The 27101-nt window shown below is 45.7% G+C and overlaps 3 protein-coding genes across 3 annotated transcripts in view; 2 read left to right on the forward strand and 1 right to left on the reverse strand.

Annotated features, from left to right (window-relative positions):
- Nucleotides 1-1551: 1551 nt before the first annotated feature.
- Nucleotides 1552-14471, forward strand: stk17b (serine/threonine kinase 17b (apoptosis-inducing)). Its single transcript, XM_034109765.2, has 7 exons — nucleotides 1552-2123; nucleotides 4734-4946; nucleotides 8923-9061; nucleotides 10264-10390; nucleotides 11458-11506; nucleotides 11740-11919; nucleotides 12400-14471. Exons 1-7 carry the CDS (start codon nucleotides 2002-2004, stop codon nucleotides 12629-12631), a joined length of 1062 nt encoding a protein of 353 aa, XP_033965656.1. The 5' UTR covers nucleotides 1552-2001; the 3' UTR covers nucleotides 12632-14471.
- A 28-nt stretch (nucleotides 14472-14499) lies between these two features.
- On the reverse strand, nucleotides 14500-19556 carry c21h2orf69 (chromosome 21 C2orf69 homolog). Its single transcript, XM_034110222.1, has 3 exons — nucleotides 18985-19556; nucleotides 18009-18247; nucleotides 14500-16268 (listed from the first exon to the last, which is right to left on the reverse strand). The coding sequence occupies exons 1-3, from the start codon at nucleotides 19225-19227 to the stop codon at nucleotides 15791-15793; spliced, it is 960 nt and encodes a 319-aa protein (XP_033966113.1). The 5' UTR covers nucleotides 19228-19556; the 3' UTR covers nucleotides 14500-15790.
- Nucleotides 19557-20378: 822 nt separating this feature from the next.
- Nucleotides 20379-27101, forward strand: part of ftcdnl1 (formiminotransferase cyclodeaminase N-terminal like 1) — a 47272-nt gene continuing 40549 nt past the window's right edge. The window contains 5 exon segments of the mRNA XM_034110221.2: nucleotides 20379-20465; nucleotides 20592-20641; nucleotides 21070-21191; nucleotides 25136-25231; nucleotides 25648-25803. Coding sequence (XP_033966112.2) covers nucleotides 20436-20465; nucleotides 20592-20641; nucleotides 21070-21191; nucleotides 25136-25231; nucleotides 25648-25803 — 454 coding nt within the window. The 5' untranslated portion in view covers nucleotides 20379-20435.

Genomic DNA, 27101 nt, shown 5'->3' on the forward strand with positions numbered 1-27101 from the left:
GTCCGTCAGACAGAGGGTGAGGGAGCAGGGTGAGGGCGTTGCTCTGGTTGTGGCGCTCGTTTGAGGCATGCGGCCTTTTGCTCACCTGGCACTGTCATACCTTGAGTGGAGCTGACCACTGAGATGTAGCTCTGGGAATGGACAATGTGCAAATGGGATAGTTTGTTTTCTCTATGACAGTGTATTGGCGAGTATCTCGGCAGCATGTTTCAGAAAGTAACTTTCACGTGTGTGTGTCTGCCTATCTTAGTAATAGGTTGATGGTTATGGTTCATTGCTTGGTGATGAATCAATAGGGCTGTTTTGATTTTGTGAAATGTGAGAGCACATGTTCGTGTACCATGTGTGCGGTCCTGTTTGTCTCCTTGTATATAAATGTATATGTATGTCTGTCCTGTTGTGTGTATAAATATATATTTTGCACCGAATGTACCAAAGGTTTGGGGCTTGCAAAGTCAACCATTAGAACCTGCTCTCTAATTCTGTCTACCCATCACACCCCACAGTCCTTACAGAGCCTCGCCTCATGTTGGAGGCGCAGTGTGGCATGCCAACACCGCTTCACGTTAGGAGTATACATTCACTCGGTCAGTTTTCCATAAGGAGGCTTTTCTGCTGCAGAACACTGGTCCAATGGATCGCTTCACATCCACATGAAGTAGTTGCACCTCTCTTGTCTCTAATAGTACATTTCTGAGAGGACATGGCTCCGGTTTCAGAATTCCACTCTATGCAAAGCTCCTGTATGTGTGTCTCCATTTCACCCCAATGATTGTAATAAAAAGAGAACAAATGGCAAATTTTGATTAATGCTGTATGAGCCTTATTGATCTATTTACAAGAGTTGTGCATCATCTGAATGAGTAACAATACATATATTATCTTTACAGTCAATTCTAAAACTCTTTCACTAAAGGAAACCCTTCATTATTATGTAGCCATTGTACTACCCCTCCTTGATGAAATACTACTCTCCTTAACCTAAAGTTTGAACCTTTTCTTCTGATTGATGTGAAAACAAGAGAAATAGAAAAGTTGAATATATTCAACAAAATAAAAAACACACTATTTGGGGAGAAATAAATATAATCAAAATGTAAAACTATCCCTATATACATAGTTGATACCTTTGTAATTGCATGATGCATAAGAACGTTGCTCTCTGTATGGGCTCTGTATTGAGTTGAGTGTAAAACAACCACTTGTTCAATGTTAAGAAAATGTTAAACATTAAAACAAATAAAAACACTGGTGAGTTAAAAACGTAAACTACCAAGTATGACTTTGTAGGCTAGGCTAAACAAAATAATTAAAAGAATAATGTAGAGCTGCTAAAAATGATGACTTAAGTTGAATTTTAAAGTTATAATAAATAAAAAAACGTAACCCCTAGAAGTTGAACTTTTGATTACTTTGAAAAATGTGTGAGTCAGAAAGTCAAACGTATGACTATAATTATGGAGTCAATGATTACAGGTTACAGCTTTTGAATTCACGTTTCAAATAAACTCGACCCCCTTTTCAAACACAACACTAATGCGCATGCGCCAGGCAGTGACGTGTCCACACAGTGTCAAACAGAAGGATGTGAAAATGATCGGAAATTCTCCAGATATACGAACTAACCCTTTCCTCTGTAGCCTGCAGCGGCACTTCGGATAATTTAACCACCGGATAAAGTCGTAGCTAAAGCTTTTAGAGACTAACCGTTCCTCTTTAGTTGAGCTAGGGAAAATAGGTTTAACTCACTTTAGAAGCCGCGACATTGACCGTCGAGCTAACTTAGTTAGCGACAGTTGAGCTAGCCGGATCGGTAGTAGTAGCTAAACTAAACTAGCATAGTAACCGGTGTAGTTAATATTAACATGTGACTGATGTAGGGCTGGCAGTGTAAACGTTAGATAGCCTCTCAGGTTAGTTAGTCTCATTCTGTAAGCGTTCACCGCGGTCCCAGCAGCCGGGCAGCTGGCAGGCAGCGGGGCTGATCCCTGAGCAGCAGAGATGTCTCGGAGGCGGCTGGACAGTCGCAGCGGGCCGGCGGCGGGGCTGCTCTGCGAGTGTCAGACCCCCATCAGCACGGAGCCCATGGAGAGTGTGTATGAATTCACCGGAGAGCTCGGAAGGTGAGTGTGACTGCTGTCCCGGGACTGTGAGGGTCTCTGGGGGGGCTCAGAGGCTCTCCTCTGGGTAGAACGCTGACTGCAGGACGGGAAAAGTGGTTACGTTATGCACTATTACTAAGATTTCTTACGGACGGGATCTATGAATGGGAATATTAAATGTGTTGTAATGTTTTAAACGTGTGTCTCACTGTAAACATATCGTGAACGGAACAGTTTCCATTACAAATGGACTGTTGGCTCATAACCACAGTCCAGACCGCATTACAATAACATGTATAAGACCGCGCTGAGGAAAGCCTTTGTAATGCAACATTAACAACAGTTGGACACTGTCATACATTTACAATTGTTGATCTCACTGGTAATTCATTTTACTTTAACTTCTTATTTTTAATAAATATCCTTATTTCATTTTCTTTATTTAATACTTAATTTGAGCAATTGTCACACAACCCAATTTCCCTAGTCTGGATAGACAAAGTATTCTGATTCTGATTCTGAAAGTATTCTAAATGTATCGCCCCTTGTGCCACTATCCCACGATACAACGTGTTGTGACATCGTTTCAAATGACACTCCTTCTCTGTAACTCTGCAGCTGAGTGTTCAGACTCAACTGGGTCACCGAACTGGGTTACATTGTCACTACAGATTACCACGGCATCAACATGAGAGTAACACAGCTACAACTGCCACACTTCACATGAGCAACAGAAACCTTTAACAGAAGCCTGAACAGAATACTGTTTTAGTATAACCACTTCTAATACTATAATGTCTGTCTGCATGCATGGCGTGCACAGATCAAGTCATTCCATGCACAGACCTCAGCTGATGTTGGACTCTGGACTGTAAGCTTAACCACTGTACACACACACACACACACACACACACACACACACACACACACACACACACACACACACACACACACACACACACACACACACACACACACACACACACACACACACACACACACACACACACGCGCGCGCGCGCCTTGCCGTGCCAGGGACCTGACTTCATCGTGCTACAGTAGACCTTTGTCATGGGTACGGCACTGTGTGTTATTCATTGTGTGTTATGCACTTTGTGTTTGCCATGGCAACAGCTGACGGTGGATGATCATATCCTAAGATCTCTGTGGTGTGTTTAAAGTAATGTGTCATGCAGCATACTTGATCATTCTTATTACGACACAGGGGAAGGACACGAGCACATGTGGAAACTAAACTTTAGAAAGAAGAAATGGTACAGCCACTTACATGTATGTGTTAGTAATTCGACAAAACAGGAAGTTCTGATGTACAATACTTTAGAACATGACCTTTGTGAAGGAAGGTGATGTTACCCCTGAGTCTCGATACAACACTGGCTTTAATAAACACTGATCCTTATCAGTGGCACATGTCACAACACATGTTTCTGTGTTAGGCTGCAACCTTTAAGATACATCTGTTGATATGTATTTATGGAGTCTTTTGAACTTGCATTATTAGTATTTTCTATATGAACATTGTCTGAAATGACTATTTTACAGTATGTGAGAAGAGTCAGCTGTAGTGCTTAAAAGACAGAGACAGAATGACATCACTCTTGCTGATTGTTTACTACTATGGGGGGGGGGGGGTCTCAGATGCCCTCCTTAACATTAGTACCAAACGTCAAAGTCTGCAGCCCACCAGCTGGTTAGCATAGCATCTGGTAAGTGAAAGTGTTTGAGGCAGGGGCTGGACACAGGGCATGCCAGAAACGCAGCTTAGCAACTGAGTGGTGTAAGTGGACGTACAGACTGGATAAAGGGCTATACATGCAGTCCATTGGAATATAAGCCATAACCACATGTTTCATGGGGGCCATCTTCCACTATTTCAAAAAAGGTACCTTTCATGGGGAGTATTTCAAAAAAGCTCTAACCAGTTGTTTATTGGCCAGAGGAGATACTCGTGAGGACATCGTCGGTGGTTATGAGTTAATGACAGGTGTGGCATTTACTGGTAAGGGAGAGTCGGAATATGACTCAGTTGCATAATGGGGCTTAACTCATAGAAACCTTGAGTCTGAATATGTTCCGCTCTGCTCTTTAGATCTGCCCCTCTTTTTGTTCTTATTTTTAAATCTGTCCTGTAGCACATCTTCACTGAAGTGTAAGGCCGTGCATTAACACCAAGATCTGTGTTGGATACAAAAGGCTGTGTGTCATCAAGGCAAGTTTATTCATATAGCACCTTTCAGCACCAGGCAATTCAAGGTGCTTTACAAAAATGAAAGACATTCAGATAAAGGCATTTAAAAACAGTAAAAGATAATAAAACAAACATTAAAAGAAAAACAAAAAATGAAAGACATTAAGAAAAAGTACATGGATAAAAGTTACAGTGCAGTCTAAGATTTGAATAGTTCAATTAAAAGCAGCGACAAAAGGAAAAGTCTTCATCCTGGATTTAAAAGTTAACCCTGAACACCATCCGTTTGTGGGCCTAATCCTGCTTGAAATTTCAAAAAATACTTTAGTGCAGGAATACACCGCTATGCTGCCATAAATCATCACAAAATAAAAGTACAATAACTTTGATAACTTAACATACGTCCACTTTCTGCCTCCCAGGGGAAAGTTTGCAGTGGTGAAGCGATGTGTGGAGAAGGCCACGGGGAAAGTGTTTGCTGCCAAGTTCCTCCGGAAGAGGAGGCGAGGTCGTGACTGCCGGGCCGAGGTCATCCACGAGATGGCGGTTCTGGAGACGGCCCGCAACAATGCCCGCGTGGTCAACCTGCACGCTGCGTACGAGACGGACCACGACATCGTCCTCATGCTGGAATAGTGAGTTCACTACACAACCAGTGACACTTACACGAAATGTATGGTCCATCAGATCAGTCTGACCCTGGATACATGTTCCCACCAACAACAAGCACACGGCAGGTTTCAATCCTAAGGAGCTGCTGCTCTCTCAGGTTGTTTATGTCATGCTCAAAGCAGGTTTATCAGGACCTGTTTGTTTTGAGACTAAAGCAATGTTAGCTCTGTTCAGCTTGAGCTGAAACTCCAGCTCTGGTAGACCTGAGTAAACATCCTCATAGGCACCAGGGCCTGACCTCTTGACCTTCGCCAAAGCTCTATCATTCTTCCTCTCCTGTGTCTATGAGCTCAAACCAGATGAACACAGGGTTCATCTCAAAATGAAAAGGTTCCATCTGTGAAACGAGTTGGGGCTTGGAAGGTACTTCCTTTTGCTTTCAGGATCATTTCTTAGTGTTGTTATTGTTATACTCTTTTTGGGAAGTAATTCACCAAACTGTTGTTTTAAAAGATGAACAGTAATGAAGGCAGTAAGCGTATCCTTGCAGAACAATGTTGTTCACCTCTTCAGATCACACAGAAAGAATGGTAGACATAGAACTGGAGCAGCAGAACTTCAACAAAAGGGTTGTTCTAGAAGTGAATTGCTCAGATTTTCTAACCACACCTTAGTACTTGTTGTTGAGACACTGTCATTCCTTCCTGAGCATTCCTTTAACCGCTCACTTTGTTTGTTCTCGACGCCTGGGCAGCTCAATGAGGGCTAAGAAAATACCAAATTAGAAAGTTGAATAACCGGAAATGTAATCAAATCAGGTGGCCCGTGTACTCGGTGTAACATTGTAGGGCTTACTGTCACCTTCAGCTCTCTTACCTCCAGCGAGTCAGCAGGAAGGAGCTGGCCTTTTGCCTCAGTAACACTCTGAAACCAGGCCTCCCTGCACTCCAACTGTATATTCCTGTTTCTCCTGTGCAAAGTGCATAATGTGCACAGTGAGCCGGTCACTGGAGCAGACAGAACCCTTTCAGGCTCCCGAATCACCCTGAAGGGGTTCTTTTGTCATTGTTGATCGGCTCACTGCACTTTATCCCGCTTATTATATGCCGACTTGCTACATAATTCAATAAACTCACACAATATATTGATTCTAACTTGATGTTATTCGTTTATAACCGACAGCAACGCATCTTAAAATAAGGGCAGCACTGATCGAGGTTTTCTGTAACTGTCCAAGTCTGTCTGTTCAGTGTCTTCCACTAACAAGTCCTGAAACACTGCCAGAGCCCGTACCGTGTTCCCTTTACTTCCTGTCTGCCTTCTTCTTCTGTTCCCTTTAGTGTTTACTTCCTGTCTGTCTTCTTCTGCTGTTCCCTTTAGTGTTTACTTCCTGTCTGTCTTCTTCTGCTGTTCCCTTTAGTGTTTACTTCCTGTCTGTCTTCTTCTGCGGTTCCCTTTAGTGTTTACTTCTTGTCTGCCTTCTTCTTCTGTTCCCTTTAGTGTTTACTTCCTGTCTGTCTTCTTCTGTTCCCTTTAGTGTTTACTTCCTGCCTGTCTTCTTCTTCTGTTCCCTTTAGTGTTTACTTCCTGTCTGCCTTCTTCTGTTCCCCTTAGTGTTTACTTCCTGTCTGTCTTCTTCTTCTGTTCCCTTTAGTGTTTACTTCCTGTCTGTCTTCTTCTGTTCCCTTTAGTGTTTACTTCCTGTCTGTCTTCTTCTTCTGTTCCCTTTAGTGTTTACTTCCTGTCTGCCTTCTTCTTCTGTTCCCTTTAGTGTTTACTTCCTGTCTGTCTTCTTCTGCTGTTCCCTTTGGTGTTTACTTCCTGTCTGCCTTCTTCTTCTGTTCCCTTTAGTAGAGGCTTCTCAATACTCAAATTTCCCCTCCTCGACTCCCCTCCTCGACTCCCCTCCTCGAGACTTAGTCCCGCCCACAGGAGATGCGAGCGGAGGACCGAGGAGGGGAACCGGGGAAAGAGGAGGGGAAGCAGCAGACGTTTAAAGAAATGAGAACTCCTCTCCTCTGAGCGGTCATATTAAAGCGACGTCCGTTCATTATTACGTGGCAACAGCTGCATCAGCTGTCGAGTGTTTTGTCATATTTTATAATCTCTGTTAGATCAGCTGAACATTGTTCCCCCACATATTTACCTTGAATTCATTGAGAGTGCGGTATAATGAGACAATAACAGGCTACAGATGCGGACACACACACACAAATATATTTATATAAATATATGCAATTTAAAGTATGAGAGCACTCTCATAATAACGTAACACAATCAGAGACTGGATATATCCCCCCCCCCCCCCCCCTCTCTCTCTGGTCGCTGAAATGGGGAATTGAAATTACGGGCCAAAAGTTGTATTTGCAAGTATTAAAAGTAAGGGCATCAAACCAACTGAGACCTGTCTGTCCGCCGCATCTGCGCACACACTGTACCACACACACACCTACACACTGTACAGGACATACCTACACACTACCACACACACACACACACACACACACACACACACACACACACACACACACACACACACACACACACACACACACACACACACACACACACACACACACACACACACACACACACACACACACTGTACCACACACACCTACAGCTCCTAAAGCATAATCAGGCTACAGCCGTTGTGTATTTTATTATGTGAAGCACTAAATGTTCTTAGAAAAATATTGACTCTTTGTTTGTATATATCTACTAAACTAAAGCAAATAAAGAGAGTAGGTCTGTTATACTGAGTGATATTTATTTTACACACTGCTCTGCTTTCTGCAGGACCTCACAGCTGTTCTCACTGTAAACATCGCGTTGCGATGAGAGCAGTTTCTAAAATAATATCCAGGGGATGCATGCAGAGCTGTCATTGGCTGAGATAAGTCCGGCCGTGTGTCACGCCTCCACCGTTCCCGGAAATGCATCCGCGGAGGAGCCGTGGAGGAACCATCAGTGTATCCTCGGTTATAGCTCCTCCAGAGAGCCTCCTCGACGCTCGATCCTCGGTCCTCGGTGTGCATTTAGAGAAATGAGACGTCCTTCAAAATGGCGCGCTGAAATTCATTTCCGGGTCACTACCGGAGGACCGAGGAGTCGAGGAGGGGAAATTTGAGTATTGAGAAGCCTCTAGTGTTTACTTCCTGTCTGTCTTCTTCTGTTCCCTTTAGTGTTTACTTCCTGCCTGTCTTCTTCTTCTGTTCCCTTTAGTGTTTACTTCCTGTCTGCCTTCTTCTGTTCCCCTTAGTGTTTACTTCCTGTCTGTCTTCTTCTTCTGTTCCCTTTAGTGTTTACTTCCTGTCTGCCTTCTTCTGCTGTTCCCTTTAGTGTTTACTTCCTGTCTGTATTCTTCTTCTGTTCCCTTTAGTGTTTACTTCCTGTCTGCCTTCTTCTTCTGTTCCCTTTAGTGTTTACTTCCTGTCTGCCTTCTGCTGTTCCCTTTAGTGTTTACTTCCTGTCTGTCTTCTTCTTCTGTTCCCTTTAGTGTTTACTTCCTGTCTGCCTTCTTCTGTTTCCCTTAGTGTTTACTTCCTGTATGTCTTCTTCTGTTCCCTTTAGTGTTTACTTCCTGTCTGTCTTCTTCTGCTGTTTGCTTTAGTGTTTACTTCCTGTCTGTCTTCTTCTTCTGTTCCCTTTAGTGTTTACTTCCTGTCTGTCTTCTGCTGTTCCCCTTAGTGTTTATTTCTTAGTCTTTTAACCTCTTTCCTTTCTTGTTTTCTTCTTCGGGTGTCTTTTTCGTTCCTTACTAGAGACAGTTCTGCCGTAACAAATCCAAATTTAAAAATGAATATTCAAAAAGTATTGCATTGTGTTTTCTGATGCAGTAAAAGGTATGTTTCCTTTAGTCACATACCGTAGATAAGAATTGGGTATTCAACTGAGGCATGTTACAAGCAACATTGAATGTAACTAACCTGCCTGGTGTTTCCGCTCCTCGGACATGATGCTAGAGCAGTGTGTGATGTGTGTACCTGTGTGTTGAAGTGCGGCCGGCGGAGAGATATTTGACCACTGTATGTCTGAGGAGCTGCTGCCAGAAGCCCAGATCACCAGACTCATCAGACAGACTCTGGAGGGGGTCCATCACCTGCACCAGAGCAGCCTGGTGCACCTGGACCTGAAGGTCTGCACACACACACTCACTCACACACTCACACACACACACACACACACACACACACACACACACACACACACACACACACACACACACACACACACACACACACACACACACACACACACACACGCTTCACCACAGACTTCCCTCTTAAGTGCTCGGCTGTGTATTGTTTTTTAGAGAAGCTGTGGACTCTAAAGCCAACTTCCTGTTTCTGTGCCCAGAGCAGGGACTAGAGGTGAACCAGAAGCCTTGCGCAGGGCAAAGCCCAACCGCACACTGTAACATCATGTTGACATTATGAAGGCATTGTGATGGTCTTTGTAAAGCAGCTTCAGTTTACAAAGTGCGTTGACTGACAAAGCACAAGATGGAATAAAGGCCAAATAACAAGAGAAATTCAAACAGTGTCGCTTACAACAGCGACACAAAACAAAGGTTAGACACGGAGACACATGGTAGAGACGAGACAATCTGTGATGAAAGATTAAAAAAAGGAAATCAGATTTCAAGAAAATAATGAATAAAAAGCAATTAAAAGACATCGCAAAAAAGAAACGATAGAGCAATAGGATTGAAAAGTGATTCTGTAAAGAAGGCACCGTCACGACGCCCTGTAATCTGTCCTGAGGCTTCACATGGCAGCTCCCTGAACACCTGCATTTCTGATCAGCTGGTCCTTCACACCCTGACCCACTTCACAATCAGGCTGAATGACATACTTAGAGAATGAGGAATCTAAGCATTATTAATAAACAAAATAAAAAAACATCAGCTTACTTTAATCAGGCGCAACTGGAATAAATGATGTAAAATATAACGATGCACCATCAGTTCATGCATTTGTTTTCAAATCAAATCTATCCATACAAATATGAAACTCTAGGAAGGACGTGGAGACTCTTGACGTATGAAATCACTGTCACTACAAGTCAGAGATCTGTCAACTCAAAGTGCTGTGACAGAAGGGAGTGATGATGTCCTCAGGAGTAATGGCTGTAGAGCAGGGGCGCCCAGTAGGTGGATCACTCATAAAGCACATGCTGAACGTTGATGACACAGTGTCATATCTCAGCGTGTTCTCAGCGCTGTATACATAATGTTCACCACGGTAAACACACGTGACCGAGTACAGGCTCAAAGAGTTATAGTCTGTTATGTAGTGCTCTGCATGCTGTTCACCTCTGCGCCTCGTTCTCCCTCAGCCGCAGAACATCCTGCTGACCTGCCTCTCTCCTCCGGGCGACATAAAGATCGTAGACTTCGGCCTGGCCCGCAGGCTGGGAGCGGTCGGAGAGCTCCGAGAGATCCTGGGAACGCCGGAGTATGTGGGTAAGCTGATGATGGTGCACACGCTCAGACCGGAGCAGAAGTGTCTCCTCGTACGATGTGAGGGTCTAAGGACAGAGGGTCTAAGGACAGAGGGTCTAAGGACAGAGGGTCTAAGGACAGAGGGTCTAAGGACAGAGGGTCTAAGGACAGAGGGTCTAAGGACAGAGGGTCTAAGGATAGAGGGTCTAAGGATAGAGGGTCTAAGGACAGAGGGTCTAAGGATAGAGGGTCTGAGGATAGAGGGTGTCGTTTTCCTCACACTGATACTCCTCACAACCTGTGCTGTTGTATTTGCTGTAGAGTCTCGACTGTAGGCTCTTTATTACATGCACAGCACTTTGGCTCCACCAGACATCGTTTATAAATGTGCTATATAAATAAAACTTGATTTGATTTGAGCACACTGCGGCTCGCAGAGAGAAGCGTCCTCCAGAGGGAAACTCAAACTTATTCAAACATCCACAGGTTCACAGAACATGTGAGATTTGACAGGTGAAACAGATAATGTCAACATTAGAAGAATAGCACATAGTAAAAGTCGTAATAGTGTTATAAAAAGTATGTATTGTCCCCACGTCGACCACAGAGCCCTGCTGCTATTGTCTGTAAGCGACCAGGTCCGAGATCAGCTGTAAAGGGACTCCCTACGTCATGCAACTGAAGCGGTCCTCTCTCGAGTAATGGCTGAGAGCTTCGACAGGCATACATCCATCACACCATCGATTGCATCTCACGGGGTGACATGTAGTCTAGGATTGGTCTGAAATGGAAGTTCTTTGCTGCACTATTGTCAAACAGCGAGTGTGTCTTTGGGTCTCAGAGGACCAGCAGGGTGTGAGGAACCGGTTCCAGGTTCAATCTGTTTTGTCCCATGTAGATTTCACTCATTCAGCCCTTTGTGACTTTAATTGTTGTTTTGAATAACAACAAAGACACAACAGAAATATAAGACGTCAGTAGTGGTGACAAAACAACAGCGGGTATGAAAGGAAACCAGATATTACAAACAGGAGACATTCTGGTAATATTGAATGACGACAGACTTCTTGCTTCATGTCTTTCTTCAGCTCCAGAGATCCTGAACTATGAGCCCATCACAACAGCCACCGACCTGTGGTGAGTGGCTGACACTTTGTGACCAATGAAATGCCTTCATTTCACCTTTCAACCAAATGTCTTCAAACTAAAATGAAGGTTATCCATTACAGTGTAAAAGCACACGCCTCTAAGTAGCTCTGCTAAAGCTAATAGCTGTTTACACGTTGCATCATTATTTTAATAGTCGCCTTTGTTCTCACGGGGGCCACAGCTCCTCCACGTGCTCTGACTCTTCTCCCTGTGTTCCTCAGGAGTGTGGGGGTGATCACCTACATGCTGGTGACGGGCGAGTCTCCGTTTGTCGGTGACGACAAGCAGGAGACGTACCTGAACGTCTCACAGGTGAACGTGGACTACAGCATGGAGGCCTTCTCCAGAGTGTCCGAGCTCGCTGTGGACTTCATCCGCAAGCTGCTGGTCAAAACGCCCGAGTGAGTGAGCTCAGCTCAGACACAAAGATGAGGGCATTTTCCACAAGGTGGAACAATACCCCAGGGTAACATCCAAGTTAAACTGAGAGGGTATTACGGGATTCTTGCCCAATAATGCCAAGAAGATACCCTCTCCCTTGAACGTGGTTCTCCAGGTCCTTGGGTCCCTTGGTGTCACTTTGAACGTACTGCAGGTGTTAGTGTTACGTGGTGCTGTCTCCACATCGTCTCCTGTAAACAACCGACTTATTCACTTTGCTTTGGCAAATGAACACTACCAAGTGAAAGTAAATAAAGCACATCTTTCTGTTCCTATGGACCTGCTACATGTTGTGGAGGAAACATACAAACATAAACAACATCAAATATTTCTCTTTACTTTCTCTTGGTCATGTCTTTCGTGGCATTTAATGTTTTCTATAACTTACCGAATAACTAACCCTGTACTGAAGGTGACTGTTTGTGTCCCCCCCCCCCCAGGGACAGGCCCACCGCTGCAGAGTGTATGAGCCACCCCTGGCTGTGGCAGCTGTGTCTGAGCCCCGAGCCCGCATCCACCCGCTCTGTTCGGGAGAGAAGCTGCGGCACCAAGTGGGGGGCCCCAGCCGAGGACCCCGAGGACAAGGAGAACTTCCTGGAGTCGCCCCACTCGCACGCTAAAAAGTTTCGCTTCGACGAGGAAAGGCCCGCCGCTGGAGACGGTGACTTTTAGGTGGAAACAGGAGGAATGCAGGCGGGGGCCTCTTCCTGTGAGCTTTTAAATCATTTTAAACCTCCAGAAACCAGCTGTCTGTCCCCATGCTAAGTACTTACTCGTGTTTATATTCCACTAATAGCTCAACTCCATGATGACCTTTCAGACCAAAGATAACCAGCTCCATCTTGAGATCCATCACTGATAACAAGTGTGACAACTGTACAGAAGGGTTCAATGAATGCTGTGTGTTTAACCTTAAGTATTTCAAACCTTTCCTAATAATCCCGTAGCCGTCGTCAGCCCCGTGTCCGTGTCTGGCTGCTGGGGGCCAGTGGGGACTGGTCTAGGGAATCTATGCAACTCTTATGTCGTGCATTTTAAATCTATTTTCTCCAGAAAGCATTTAATAGCGCTCTGCCTTAAAGTGGGACGTGTTCTTAGTCACTGCAGCTTCAGCAGAAAGTGATCTTCAGATAAGCACCAGTGTAAAGGGGAAGGCTGACCTTATCTGGATGTCCCGCTGCATTATGGGAAGCCCTTTGACTTTGGTTACATGTGATTCAAGTCCCTAAAACACGCTGCCGTCGATAACTACGCACTGTTTTGAAGCAGCTTGGACTTTGGGGCTGGACAACATTACATTCCATGTGTTTGGGTTGAGATGAAGCTCAGGTTTGTCGATAAAACTCATTATTATTAAGTCCAACAAAAGCATAGGTCCCTCCCAAAGACCTGCACGGCTCCCACTTGAAATACACGTTTGTACTGCTTCAGAGAAGGGCTGAACATGAGCAATAATGACTCGGCATTCCTGTTTATCCTGACATAGAAAGTTGAAACTGTGGCGGCTGAGAGAACAGTGAGTCATGCAGCCGTTCACACACCACGCCCGCCGCACGTACTCACATCACTTCCTCAGCTGCGAAGTTCCTCTGTTAGCCGGAGACACGCGACCTCAGCACTTACCTCATCAGCACACGCACTGACGTGACGAGCCCAAGGCCTCTGAAGCTGTGCTCTGCAGCCATTCACTGTCCTTCATGACGCCAGCGCTCAATGTTCTCCTGTTCCCTCGTCTCAGGGCATGCTGCTCTCTGCTCACTTTGTCTTCTTAATGTTGTTCTTATAGCCTATTATTATTATTATTATTATTTATGTGCTGGACTCATATTTGTATGTAAATAATGTGCTCACGTGTCTTATTAGGAAGTGAGAGGATGATGAAGGTGTTATTTAAAAGGAGCTGTTTCCAGGGTGATGAAAGAATACAGAGTTCGACTGCAGTGAGCTGGGAAGATGGAAGTGAAGGACAGACTGTTCAGGCGGTAACCAGGAAGTAAAGCGAGAGGAGGAAGACTGGGAGCATGTGGGGTATTCCTAATGAAGTGTAGAGACGTATGTAGGGATGATATGGTTTTAGAAAGAGATGTGAGGTGCAGCTGCTCCTCACTGCCATAGCCAATCAGAGCTCATTGTGTTGTCTGTTGTCGTCACCAGCTGGTACCATGGCCTGTGTGTGGGGGGGGTCTCCAGCCACAGCCATGCTGTCATTCTTCAAACACTGGAGCACACCACACTGTTAGAGATGTTCCTCTGGACGGGTATTGGTCCTCAGAGGTGGAAGGTTCCATTGGGCTGGTTGGTCAGCTGGGAACCATTCCGTTCACACAGAGGAGCCAGAGCTCTGCTGATACTGTAACGGGAAGCAAGCTGGAGTCTCCATTCATCTGAAATATAAACTTTTCTAATACCTCAAGTTGGAAAAAAGGTGTGTGTGTGTGTGTGTGTGTGTGTGTGTGTGTGTGTGTGTGTGTGTGTGTGTGTGTGTGTGTGTGTGTGTGTGTGTGTGTGTGTGTGTGTGTGTGTGTGTGTGTGTGTGTGTGTGTGTGTGTGTGTGTGTGTGTGTGTGTGTGTGTGTGTGTGTGTGTGTGTGTGTGTGTGTGTGTGTCACGGGGTTACACTCAAAACCAGCCACAAGACATGTTCCAGATGTTTATTTTGCATTTTATATTTGTTCTTTTCTGTATGAGCGTTCTGATTGCATCTGAAATGACAGAAAAAAGACGTAACCCTTCTTGTTCCCTATTGTGATCACTGCAGGCTAATGTGTAGGCGCCTCACAGCAAACTGAAGCGCTCATTAAAGGTTGTAGAACATATCTGACTGTCTGTGTCTGTTTCTTGCCTCGAGTCAACATGCTTCCAGCTCACTGCTGCCCCCTGCTGGAAGCGTCCTGTATGAAGCTACACCATCTGTGGTGTTCAATAGTGACTGACATATTATATATTAGCAACCAGGACCAATATCATGGTGACAGTGAAGACCAATCAGCAAGCAGAGGATTAATAAGGAGTTACTTTGGTTGGTCAATAACTTAAAGATAATGGAATGTCCTTGTATCACATGGTGAGTAGTAAACCCAATGGAATGGTCTGAAGTGACATTCAGCTGGATGAGTGGTCCGGAGTGCAGAGAAGCGTACAGAGGTCATATGGAGAGCATTGTACAGAATACATTAAACCTCTTTGATTTGAATAGAAAGCTTGTGGCTCTGATAGAACAGTTCTTTTAGCCATGAAAACAAATCATTGATAAGATACTTTGGTATTTTGTGAGGATACGATCCATGGAAGAGACGGCATGTGAACCTGCTCCGTTTAGAATTAAATAAAACACGTACAATTCCAAAGTTTGTCATTAAGGAGCCGGCTTGTGAAAGACAAGAGTCTAAGAATACGCTTCATGGAGTTCCTTGTCAAAGTGAAGACAACAGCTGACAACGTCTCCGTCTCCGTGCACACGGTCATCAGCGGATGGACTTTAAAGCTCGCTGAGTGATCACGAGGGAAAGCTGCAGAACACAAAGTAACTGGAATGGCATTTTCAAACAAAAACATATGATTATCGGTGAACATCGTGTGCATCAAACTACAGGACAGACGGCAGAACTTTCTCAAACCAAGTGAGGCCCAGCATTTAAACGGAAGTAAGAATCCCTACAATTAGAGTCTCAGAATGACACGTCAGGGACCCCTGAGAAGACAACATCCTCATAAACAACAACAATCATTCATGCTGGAACCAAACTCTACTCCAATCAGATGTGCATTCGTGGTTCAGCAGAAGAAAGGACGCACAGCAGCAGCTAAAGGACTCTCACAAGCTGAGGCTCACTCAGAACTCCTGGATGACCCTGAAGTGGCTCTGGATGGAGGGGGGCTCGCCCTCGAAGTGCAGCTTCTTGCTGGGACAGGCCCCAAACTCTTCCAGGGTTTTGATGAAGAGCGCGTGCTCGCGGCCCACCCAGGCCCGCATGGGGTCGCACACCTCGTAGGGGGTGACGTGGGCGTGAAGGGACACCCTGCTGGAGGCCAGCTCCTTCAGCACCCGCTTGTTGGTCACCCAGGTCTCACTGCCCCCCGGGTGCCCCCCGTCCAGCCAGTACATGTCAGAGATGCTCTTCACAAAGTGGGACATATCGGGGTCAGCACGGGCCCCCGCCAGCTCGTACGCCACCTGGTTCAGCACCACGCATCCTTTGCTGAATCCCACCAGTGTGAGGGAGAACCCTGAGGGCACGCCGTCAGCCCCCCCCTGTGGCTGCAGCGGGTCTGGCAGCTTGGCTCGCTGCATGCCGTGACTCAGCAGGGCCCTGCAACATCAAACAGAGCTGAGTCAGCACTCTCAGCCTGGCAGACACACACTTTGATGAAAGCCTCTTTAATGGTCACAAATACATGGGCGACTGTGGCTCGAGGGAGTGCGGTCCTCTTTCAACCAGAAGGTTGTGGGTTCGCTCCCAGCCATGCCGTCAACATGTCGATGTATCCTTGGGCAAGATGCTTAACCCCGAGTTGCTCCCGATGGCCAACGGTGTGTGAATGTTAGGTCCTAGAGTAAGGGGCTCTGCTCTGAGTGCATGTTAGGTCCTAGAGTAAGGGGCTCTGCTCTGAGTGCATGTTAGGTCCTAGAGTAAGGGGCTCTGCTCTGAGTGCATGTTAGGTCCTAGAGTAAGGGGCTCTGCTCTGTGTGCATGTTAGGTCCTAGAGTAAGGGGCTCTGCTCTGAGTGCATGTTAGGTCCTAGAGTAAGGGGCTCTGCTCTGAGTGCATGTTAGGTCCTAGAGTAAGGGGCTCTGCTCTGAGTGCATGTTAGGTCCTAGAGTAAGGGGCTCTGCTCTGTGTGCATGTTAGGTCCTAGAGTAAGGGGCTCTGCTCTGAGTGCATGTTAGGTCCTAGAGTAAGGGGCTCTGCTCTGTGTGCATGTTAGGTCCTAGAGTAAGGGGCTCTGCTCTGTGTGCATGTTAGGTCCTAGAGTAAGGGGCTCTGCTCTGAGTGCATGTTAGGTCCTAGAGTAAGGGGCTCTGCTCTGAGTGCATGTTAGGTCCTAGAGTAAGGGGCTCTGCTCTGTGTGCATGTTAGGTCCTAGAGTAAGGGGCTCTGCTCTGAGTGCATGTTAGGTCCTAGAGTAAGGGGCTCTGCTCTGAGTGCATGTTAGGTCCTAGAGTAAGGGGCTCTGCTCTGTGTGCATGTTAGGTCCTAGAGTAAGGGGCTCTGCTCTGAGTGCATGTTAGGTCCTAGAGTAAGGGGCTCTGCTCTGTGTGCATGTTAGGTCCTAGAGTAAGGGGCTCTGCTCTGAGTGCATGTTAGGTCCTAGAGTAAGGGGCTCTGCTCTGTGTGAATGTTAGGTCCTAGAGTAAGGGGCTCTGCTCTGAGTGCATGTTAGGTCCTAGAGTAAGGGGCTCTGCTCTGTGTGCATGTTAGGTCCTAGAGTAAGGGGCTCTGCTCTGAGTGAATGTTAGGTCCTAGAGTAAGGGGCTCTGCTCTGAGTGCATGTTAGGTCCTAGAGTAAGGGGCTCTGCTCTGAGTGCATGTTAGGTCCTAGAGTAAGGGGCTCTGCTCTGAGTGCATGGCATGTGCTTTGAGGGTCTTAAAGACTGGATAGAGTGCAGTCCATTTGACCTCTGCATTTCAACCCATGCTAGTAGCAGCTGTAGTGTGTGCTGCATGTTGGCTCAGCCTGAGTCCACATCAGCGTCTTGTCGATAGTTTCTAGTGAGCGCCGTCACAAGCAGCCACGGAAAAACGTGGAGCTTCGGAGTTGTAAATATGTTTAAGTTTTAAGAAGAGTGCAGGTAATATCAGTGTAGACATTGGAGGAGGAGATAGTTTTGACCGTGTCTTTCAGACAGAAACGATATCAGATAAGTGTAAGAGCAAGAATCTTGCAAGTTGTTATTATTATGTGGAAGAACAATGTAAACAGAAATATTCTTCTGATGAATGGCTGGGAGGAGGCTCCAGCAGCCCGTCAGCCCCCCCACAGAACCAGACGCTCTGTGGACCCAGGGCCGGGTCTGATGGGAGAACAGAGGATTATGAACACAAACAGACCTGAGGTGACGGAAGGATCCACAGTCAGCAGAGTAGGGCCCGTGCTCGGGGGCCCCGAACATGTTGCTGTCCACGAAGTTCACATAGCAGCTGAACTTGTGGAGGTGCATGCGTGAGGCCCGCACAACCCAGACGTGTCGGTCGGGGAAGCGGCGGCCCAGAGTGAGGGCCACCTGCTCCAGACTCCAGGAGAGCCACGGGGCCCCGTCTGGCTGCAGGGACATCTCCTCCTGGAAGTTCTGCACACAACACACAGAGAGAGGCTGTACACATCACATGCTCTGCACTGTGTCCAACACGACAGGGACCACTGCCTTCATCGTGTGTGTGTGTGTGTGTGTGTGTGTGTGTGTGTGTGTGTGTGTGTGTGTGTGTGTGTGTGTGTGTGTGTGTGTGTGTGTGTGTGTGTGTGTGTGTGTGTGTGTGTGTGTGTGTGTGTGTGTGTGTGTGTGTGTGTGTGTGTGTGTGTGGCCAGCCTCCACATGGAAGGAGACTGTTAAGTGTATGCACTGGGTATTACGGTAAGAGCGGGTAATTGGCCTTCTGTTGAACGTAAAGGTAATTTCTTGAATAAGTCGTCAGTCAGCTGGTGAATAATAAATAAATGCATCCAAATAAGTGCAACACGATGAACCCATGAGTCAAGAAGAGGACATGACACCTGCATGTTAGTTGTGTGAATAACCAACAATTGTAGGTAAAACATAGGACTCAATCTGATGACACCTATAAGGAGTCATATATCTCTCTCACACACACACACACACACACACACACACACACACACACACACACACACACACACACACACACACACACACACACACACACACACACGTCTTGTAACTCCTATATCGCTAAATAAAAGATAAAAAGTGACTAAAATCACTCAGTTAGGCCAGCCATCACCTTTCTGTTGGATAACCTGAGGTCACCACACACTGCTTATAGTATGTGTCCGCTCCATCCCACTCACTTGGATATCCCCGTGAAAAAACACCACATGGCTGTTGCCTCTCCCCTCCCCCGGCTCAGTGGCAGCTTCGGGCCGGAGCAGCAGCAGGTCGTTCACTCGGCTCGGCTCGGCTCCGGGTACCGCCAATAGCTTCTGGAGCCTCTGCTCCGGGCTCCCCGGGGGTTCAGAGGGTGTCATGGTTGATACAGAGGACATCGTTTTTGCCACAGATAATAGAGTGAACCTAACTATCAACGCTAGCATGGACTCTAAATAAGAATCGAATTTGTTGTCCTCTCTGCAGTCATTCCATGGTGCGGCTGTCAGCTAGCTAACAGATCACTGTCACTGTTAGCATCTCGTTATCTGCTGCTAACGTCAAATCAAGGCGCCTGTAAGTAGCTGTAGCCGAAATGCTTATAATTTCACACTATTCTATATCCGCTGGCAGTCCTTTGCAGTTCCAGAATCTCCCTATACTATACTTAATTCTGACAGTAATGGGTAGTTGTGTCCACGCAGAGGCGCTGTTTATCAGACAGCCAGCAAAGCCAGAGCTAACTGCCAGCAAACCGCTAGCACTTCTGCGCATGTCTTTTTTTCCTGATTTCAAAGATAGGTTAGTGTGTCGAGATCATATACTCCTATCGACTTCCGTTTTGACTATTCAGTCAACCACAACAGACCATTCAGTCAGTCGAAGGCTATCATTGAATAAATATGAAACAAATATAAACATAAATATTACATAAAACATTTCAAGCAACAGCAGGAAACAACATACTCTATCATCATTTATTAATGTCTTTCGGGATCCATTTATATAAAAAAAGAAAATAAGCCAATGTAAGCATAACATTCCTCTAAGAAAATTAGAAAGACATCCATATGAACAATATTCTTAACGGTATAAACATAAACGTATGCATATATCAAACAATAGGCCTACACAATAATTCACAAAATCGAACAAAGAAAAAACAATCAGGCTTTATTGATAGTGACATCATGGTGCAAAATGGCATTAGGTTGGAAACAGGAGTGAACCATCTTGCACTGAAGTCTGCATGTTCAAATAGTCGTGCATCGACTCTGGCAGCATCTGCACTAAAGTTAGTTCTCTGTTTGTTTTAATGCACTGACCATGTTAATGGTGAAAGACTATTCAATGTAACGCAGGTATCACAAATTCCATGGAAGGATTATTTTGGTACATTTATATTTTAAAATGGCAGATACTGTACAGCGAGTTAGCTTATTTCAGCATGGACTTTGAACATGTTTTGTAACTGGAGGAAACAAACTGTCAGCACACTTGATCATTCCAACAGGCTGCACTGAGGCAATTTTCTGGAGATTTCAAGAACTGAGTGTTCAATTCAGCAGTGTATGGTTGCCAAACATTTGGTAAATGACTTTATTGCCAAAACTTAACAGATACAGTAGACCAAATACAAACGTTATTGACTTGAATGCTTATGGTCACACGTTTAAAGGTGCAGGTAAGTCCATACATTTGTTTGAAAGCCATTTTTTCCGGGGTTCTTCGGTTAGCTTCTTAAATTGCTCAGCTTTATGGACGACAACCTTCGGCACTCGGTAAAACCTCTTGTTTTTCTCTCGGCCAGATCGATTGGAACAACCATAAACAACACAACACACCGGCATTTTCACAATGGTAACAGCAGCTAGATCCTCTGTAGAAAATTTCCTGACCTCCAATGGAATTTCGCGCCAAAGGAACGCAGCGGTGTGACATCAAGTGAAACCAAGCTATTTGCCCACAATGGCCACAAAAGACAATTATGGAATATGGCTTGAATGCTAATTTATACCAAATTGAGAGCAGTTATCAAAGTGACAGTAACTGTAGATACACAGTAGAGTCTGTGCAAAGTTTGATAGCAAAAGCTACCATTAGATCATGATACCAGAACAAGTAATGCTGTAGAAGCAAAGACACATCTTCAAGAAGTCGACTTTAACATTAGATATTATCTTGGCTTTGTTCGGGTGTAAGTGAAATATTGAATGGGCGGCTGTTCTTCAGCCTGTGTTAACTTGAGTCTGGTCCTTGCCCTTCCTTTCCCCATCCCCTCTGAGCAGCTGCAGCATGGCGGCCTGTTCTCTGGGCAACAGACTGGTGGCGTGTCTCCTCAACGTGTCTGAGGCTCGCAGCAAAGACCTTGTGGAGACTGTGGCCAAGGCAGCCTTATTCAACACTGAAGGTAAGGACAATTCTATTTGTACCCTGCCTCAGAGTCCTGCACGGGTCTGATTTTCAAGACCCGCCCCGCACCCGCTACGTGCAATACGGAACCCGCCCCGCTACCCGCACATATTGCCAATTAGTTCCCCGACCCGACGCGTCGGCACAAGATCCGCAACCCGACCCGAATCCGCAGTTGCATATTTATCTCAAAAAGCGTGGGATGTTGGTTGTTTTCTCCATCTAGGATGACACCAAAAGCCTCCCAGACGCTGGATTTCGCTCCTTGAGGAAGTGTTATTGAAAATGCTGTTTTCTCCGCTAGAGAGCTTCACCTCAGCCATTTAGAATGTGGCGCTCAGCGCAGATTGATGCGCTGCATATGATTATGCGCGGTCCCGCGGGGGAGAGGTCTGAGGATTTAAACATTCAACTATTATTACTACTATTATTTTAATATACAGTGGGGCAAAACAGTATTTAGTCAGCCACCAATTGTGCAAGTTCTCCCACTTAAAAAGATGAGAGGCCTGTAATTTTCCTCCTAGCTACACTTCAACTATGAGAGACAGAATGGGGGGAAAGAATCCAGGAAATCACATTGTAGGATTTGTAATGAATTAATTGGTAAATTCCTCGGTAAAATAAGTATTTGGTCACCTACAAACAAACAAGATGTCTGGCTCTCACAGACCTGTAACTTCTTCTCTAAGAGCCTCCTCTGTCCTCCACTCGTTAACTGTATCAATGGCACCTGTTTGAACTCGTTATCAGTATAAAAGACACCTGTCCACAACCTCAAACAGTCACACTCCAAGCTCCACTATGGCCAAGACCAAAGAGCTGTCAAAGGACACCAGAAACAAAATGGTAGACCTGCACCAGGCTGGGAAGACTGAATCTGCAATATAGCAGCTTGGTGTGAAGAAATCAACTGTGGGAGCAATTATTAGAACATGGAAGACATACAAGACCACTGATAATCTCCCTCGATCTGGGGCTCCACGCAAGATCTCACCGCGTGGGGTCAAAATGATCACAAGACCGGTGAGCAAAGATCCCAGAACCACACGGGGGGACCGAGTCCATGACCTGCAGAGAGCTGGGACCAAAGTAACAAAGGCTACCATCAGTAACACAATACGCCGCCAGGGACTCAAACCCTGCAGTGCCAGACGTGTCCCCCTGCTTAAGCCAGTACATGTCCAGGCCGGTCTGAAGTTTGCTAGAGAGCATGTAGATGATCCAGAAGAGGATTGGGAGAATGTCATATGGTCAGATGAAACCAAAATAGAACTTTTTGGTAAAAACTCAACTAGACGTGTTTGGAGGAGAAAGAATGCTGAGTTGCATCCAAAGAACACCATACCTACTGTGAAACATGGGGGTGGAAACATCGTGCTTTGGGGCTGTTTTTCTGCAAAGGGACCAGGACGACTGATCCGTGTAAAGGAAAGAGTGAATGGGGCCATGTATCGTGAGATTTTGAGTGACAACCTCCTTCCATCAGCAAGGGCATTGAAGATGAAACGTGGCTGGGTCTTTCAGCATGACAATGATCCCAAACACACCGCCGGGGCAACGAAGGAGTGGCTTCGTAAGAAGCATTTCAAGGTCCTGGAGTGGCCTAGCCAGTCTCCAGATCTCAACCAGAAAATCTTTGGAGGGAGTTGAAAGTCTGTGTTGCCCAGCGACAGCCCCAAAACATCACTGCTGTAGAGGAGATCTGCATGGAGGAATGGGCCAAAATACCAGCAACAGTGAAAACCTTGTGAAGACTTACAGAAAACGTTTGACCTATGTCGTTGCCAGCAAAGGGTATATAACAAAGTATTGAGATGAACTTTTGTTATTGACCAAATACTTATTTTCCACCATCATTTGCAAATAAATTCTTTAAAAATGTGATTTTCTGCATTTTTTTTTCTCATTCTGTCTCTCATAGTTGAAGTGTACCTAGGATGAAAATTACAGGCCTCTCATCTATTTAAGTGGGAGAACTTGCACAATTGGTGGCTGACTAAATACTTTTTTCCCCCACTGTAACACCTCAACACCCGCGACCCGACCCACATCAGCTTTGTTTTACCCAGAACCGAACCCGGAAAAAAGCGTTTGAAAAAATAGGCTACCACCCGCAAATCACTTTTTTGCGGGTCACCCGATGCACGACTCTGCCTTACATTTAAAGGTATAATGTGAGGCGGTCAGAAATGGACTTTTTTGATAATAATAATACATTTTATTTGTAAAGCACATTTCATAGCTAAAAGCAATCCCAAAGTGCTACAGTAGGGCATAACACTCATACATAAACATTGTGGGGGGTGGTAGAGCACGCTCGTGAACTGTTAGCGTCGGAGCCTCGCTTCGGGAAACATTTGCCGTATTTGCACATAACATGAGGCCCCCTGCGCTTGTTCTACGTGTAGGGAGGGTTTCCCCATGGTGTGGAGCTGTCCTGGGGGGGGGGGGGGCGAAGCAGATGGTTGGTTGTAGAACAGAGGTTGCATGTGGAGGTTTGTGGTGAGAGTAGTTCCTTGAGGTAGGAAGGAGAGTCCCGTGGATGCACTGATGGGTCAGTAGTGAGATCTTGTTTTTGATCCTGAATGAGACAGGAAGCCAGTGGAGCGAGTGAAGAATGGCTTTGATCATCTCACCAGGATCCTAGCGGCACTGTTCTGTATGTATTGGAGCTTCTGAAGGCTCCTGCTAGGAGTCCCGATGAGGAGAGCGTTGCCGTAGTCGAGCCTCGAGGAGACGAAGGCATGTACCCGTTTTTCAACATCTTCTTCTTTCGTATAACGTTATATGTCCAACTCGGTGTCGTGTAGCCATGCCCGCATCTCTGGTCCTAGGTCGAAGAGGCTGGCTTCCGAGGGTGGTCAACATCTGACAGGGAGAGTGTAGGGCGGAGTTTTGCAATGTTCCTGAGGTGGTAGAAGGAGGTTTTGCACAGATGTTTGATGTGAGTGTCAAAGGTCAGATGGCCATACACCCGGGTTGGTAACTGATGAGGAAAAGAGTATGTTTTGGCCAGAAAAGGCCATATGGATTATGGGGGATGAGTGGATGGTCAAAATTAAAATAGCCTCTGTTTTGGAGCTATTGAGCTGCAGGAAGTGTTCTTTCATCCAAACCTCTATTTCCTCAAGGCAAATGTTTAAGGGTGATCACACCACAGGTGACAGGGTGTGTCTGGGACCTTGTACCTCCCAATAGAATAGATAGCTCAACAACTTCACGGCGAATACTGCCACCCGTAGAAGCTGCTGGGACTCCCAGCAGCTTTAAATCCCCAGAACGCCGACACCTCCTCATCTCCTCCGCTCCCATGTTTTATTTTGTGTTGCTAGTTAGTCTCTCTGCGTTTGTGCGCTGGGCTAATGCTAATAATGCTAATGCCAGCAAATACAATGGCGGCTTCACAAAACTTTTCAGAGTTTTACGGGGGCGTGGTTTGCAATTCGCCCATCCAATAGAAATTGGTACTTTTTTCTCCCCAGGATAGTACCACCTCTCTAGCAGGGACTGAAAATGGGGGTAAAAGTTCCCGGCACTAAGTACTCTTTTTGGTGTGAATGCAAAATAAGGGGTACTAACGGAACTAAACGGGAAAAGTACTCCGGTGTGAACGTGCCTAATAATGATGTTGTAGACAACAACAAATCCCATGATCCTATTGTGTTGCAACTTCATAATATCACCAAACCTCGTCTTTTGTTAATATTATTATAAATAAGTCTGAGGATAATTAGTACCACAATTTGGTCATATGCTGCTAATAAAGTAATTACTCCAAACTTTATTCTTAAGCCACGTGGTAATCCAAAGTATATGCTTAAAGCAGTTATAAACCAGCTACCCTAAGTTTGGAGATTCATCTTCTTTACTATTCTCTCTGTAGTATTCAACCTTACCAAACATATTTAAATTTTTAGCGTTTTTACATTTACACATCAGGTGTTAGACGAGAGGGGACCACGGTGCTGAACATCTTTAATGACTATGACTACAACCGTTCTGTCATCACCATTGTGGCCAGCATCGACTCTATCAGTAAGTATTAAACCTTTACAGTTGTGGTGATACGTCATGTTTTCACACTCATCGGATTCTTTTCAGGGTAGAGTAGAGGCAACTACTTGCTGCAGCTGTGCTTCTTCAGCTGGGATCAGTCCCCGTCCCCTGCTCTGCAATCCTTTAATAAGCTTTGTCAGGGATTTAAACACAAAAAAGTCAGGATGAAAATGTTCTCTCAAAAATCACAGTGAAAGGTTTATCTCATTGAATGCTTATTCCTAACACGCATTTCTGACAATGCACACAAAGCTCTCAGGGGTTAAGTTCTAAAGACAAATTAATTCAACTAAACATTTAACTTCTATCTCATTGAATTCAGTTTTTTTCAGACTGTTCTGCTGAAGGACACAATTAAAAATGGACATGGTTTGATGTAATGTTTTTTTCTGCAGGAGAGGCGGTGCTCGCTGCATGTGAGAAGGCCTGTGGGCTCATAGACATGCGTGATCACTCGGGGGGGCACCCGTGTATGGGTGCCGTCGACTTGATACCCATTTACCCCCTGGGGGAGGAGGTGGGAGTGGAGCGCTGCGCTGAAGAGGCCCGGGGTGAGAGTCCATTATGTCATTGTGCATGTGTACCAATGTGTGGGAGTGCACCAGGATATTTGTTCCTGTGAGTTCAGTTTATCCTTTCTAGAGTGGTGCAGGGATGAGTCCGATAACCCGGGAAATGAGTTAGCATTTTCCAACGTCCGGTTCCCTCGTGTCCAAGTCAATGGTTGTTATACAGATGTAGCGCTTCATTTCAGACAGTTTGAAACGCGAGGGCCGTGATTGGTTCGTGATCTGCCCTCGCTCAAGGGAAAACCTCCAGCTTGACTTGAGACCTCCCCCGTGATAAATAAATGTAATTATGAAGCCAGCTGCAATGGATCATTGATCCACCAGGGGGTGCAGTGGGGTTCCACACTGGAGCTCATGTGAAATAAAGTCAGATACAGTACGCTGGATGTACAGCGGAACTTTGTTCAGATCCATATGTCACGGATATCATACTCTGTGCTACATAAGAGACATGTAATCATTTACAAAACATCACCATGTTGTTATTTAACAAAATAATGTTGTTTAGTCGAAAAAAACGAACGGGAGGAAATGCAGCCCGGCTCCCGATTTGTAATCCCAATTTAATCATCATCTTCACCACGAACGATTACGTTTATGTTCGCCGAATTGACATGAAATCACTGACACATATGAATATACTGGCCCATCAACCACAGCTCTCTCCCCCCTCCCCCCTGATCTTTCTTCTCCAGCAGCTAAATTAACTGTAGGTTACTCTGATGCGGCTTTCACACCAGCGCTTTTCAGTTTCTAGCTCCGAGCGGGAGCTTTTCTGGTTCAGCTCCGGTTTCCCTTTTCAGCTCCCGCTCTGTTCACACCACCCACTGGCGCCCCAGAGCTGCCCTTGCTGCGTCATGACATCACCGTTTACATCGCTGATTTGCCCCCCAACGGCAGCTCACAACAACAACAACAACTGCGTCGGGTCGATGATCGTTGCTTTTACTCACACGAAGCCAGAATAAATTGAATAACGATTTCTCCAACCTTATACTTTTCTCCAGAGTGCCGTGGTTCATTGTTTATTAATGTGTTTCTGCAGCATTTACCGACCGCTGCAGTGCTGGCTGCTCTTTCACAGGAGTTTATTCTCCCGTTAGCTCCCGGTTAGCTCACACTGCAGCGGCCGCTCTAAAGTATTCACTGTCCGACTCACACAAGCAGCTGATGCATATCCCCAGTTCCCCTTAGCCTAAGTGAATGTGTGTCAGTCTGAATTGACACTGTTTGGCATCACATCGCTGTTATGAAAGTTTCTCTGGTATAAAACGGGTGAT

The sequence above is a fragment of the Pseudochaenichthys georgianus genome, chromosome 21 (assembly GCF_902827115.2).
Source record: "Pseudochaenichthys georgianus chromosome 21, fPseGeo1.2, whole genome shotgun sequence".
NCBI lineage: Eukaryota > Metazoa > Chordata > Actinopteri > Perciformes > Channichthyidae > Pseudochaenichthys > Pseudochaenichthys georgianus.

Excerpts from the sequence above, each read along its gene's own strand:
- stk17b (XM_034109765.2), top strand. The coding sequence starts at position 2,002 with ATGTCTCGGAGGCGGCTGGACAGTCGCAGCGGGCCGGCGGCGGGGCTG. Across the intron at positions 4,947-8,922 it reads ATCGTCCTCATGCTGGAATA|TGCGGCCGGCGGAGAGATAT; the intron begins GTGAGTTCACTA and ends TGTGTGTTGAAG. Across the intron at positions 9,062-10,263 it reads TGGTGCACCTGGACCTGAAG|CCGCAGAACATCCTGCTGAC; the intron begins GTCTGCACACAC and ends GTTCTCCCTCAG.
- c21h2orf69 (XM_034110222.1), bottom strand. The coding sequence starts at position 19,227 with ATGCTAGCGTTGATAGTTAGGTTCACTCTATTATCTGTGGCAAAAACG. Across the intron at positions 18,248-18,984 it reads TTTTTCACGGGGATATCCAA|AACTTCCAGGAGGAGATGTC; the intron begins GTGAGTGGGATG and ends TGTTGTGTGCAG. Across the intron at positions 16,269-18,008 it reads GGATCCTTCCGTCACCTCAG|GGCCCTGCTGAGTCACGGCA; the intron begins GTCTGTTTGTGT and ends TTGATGTTGCAG.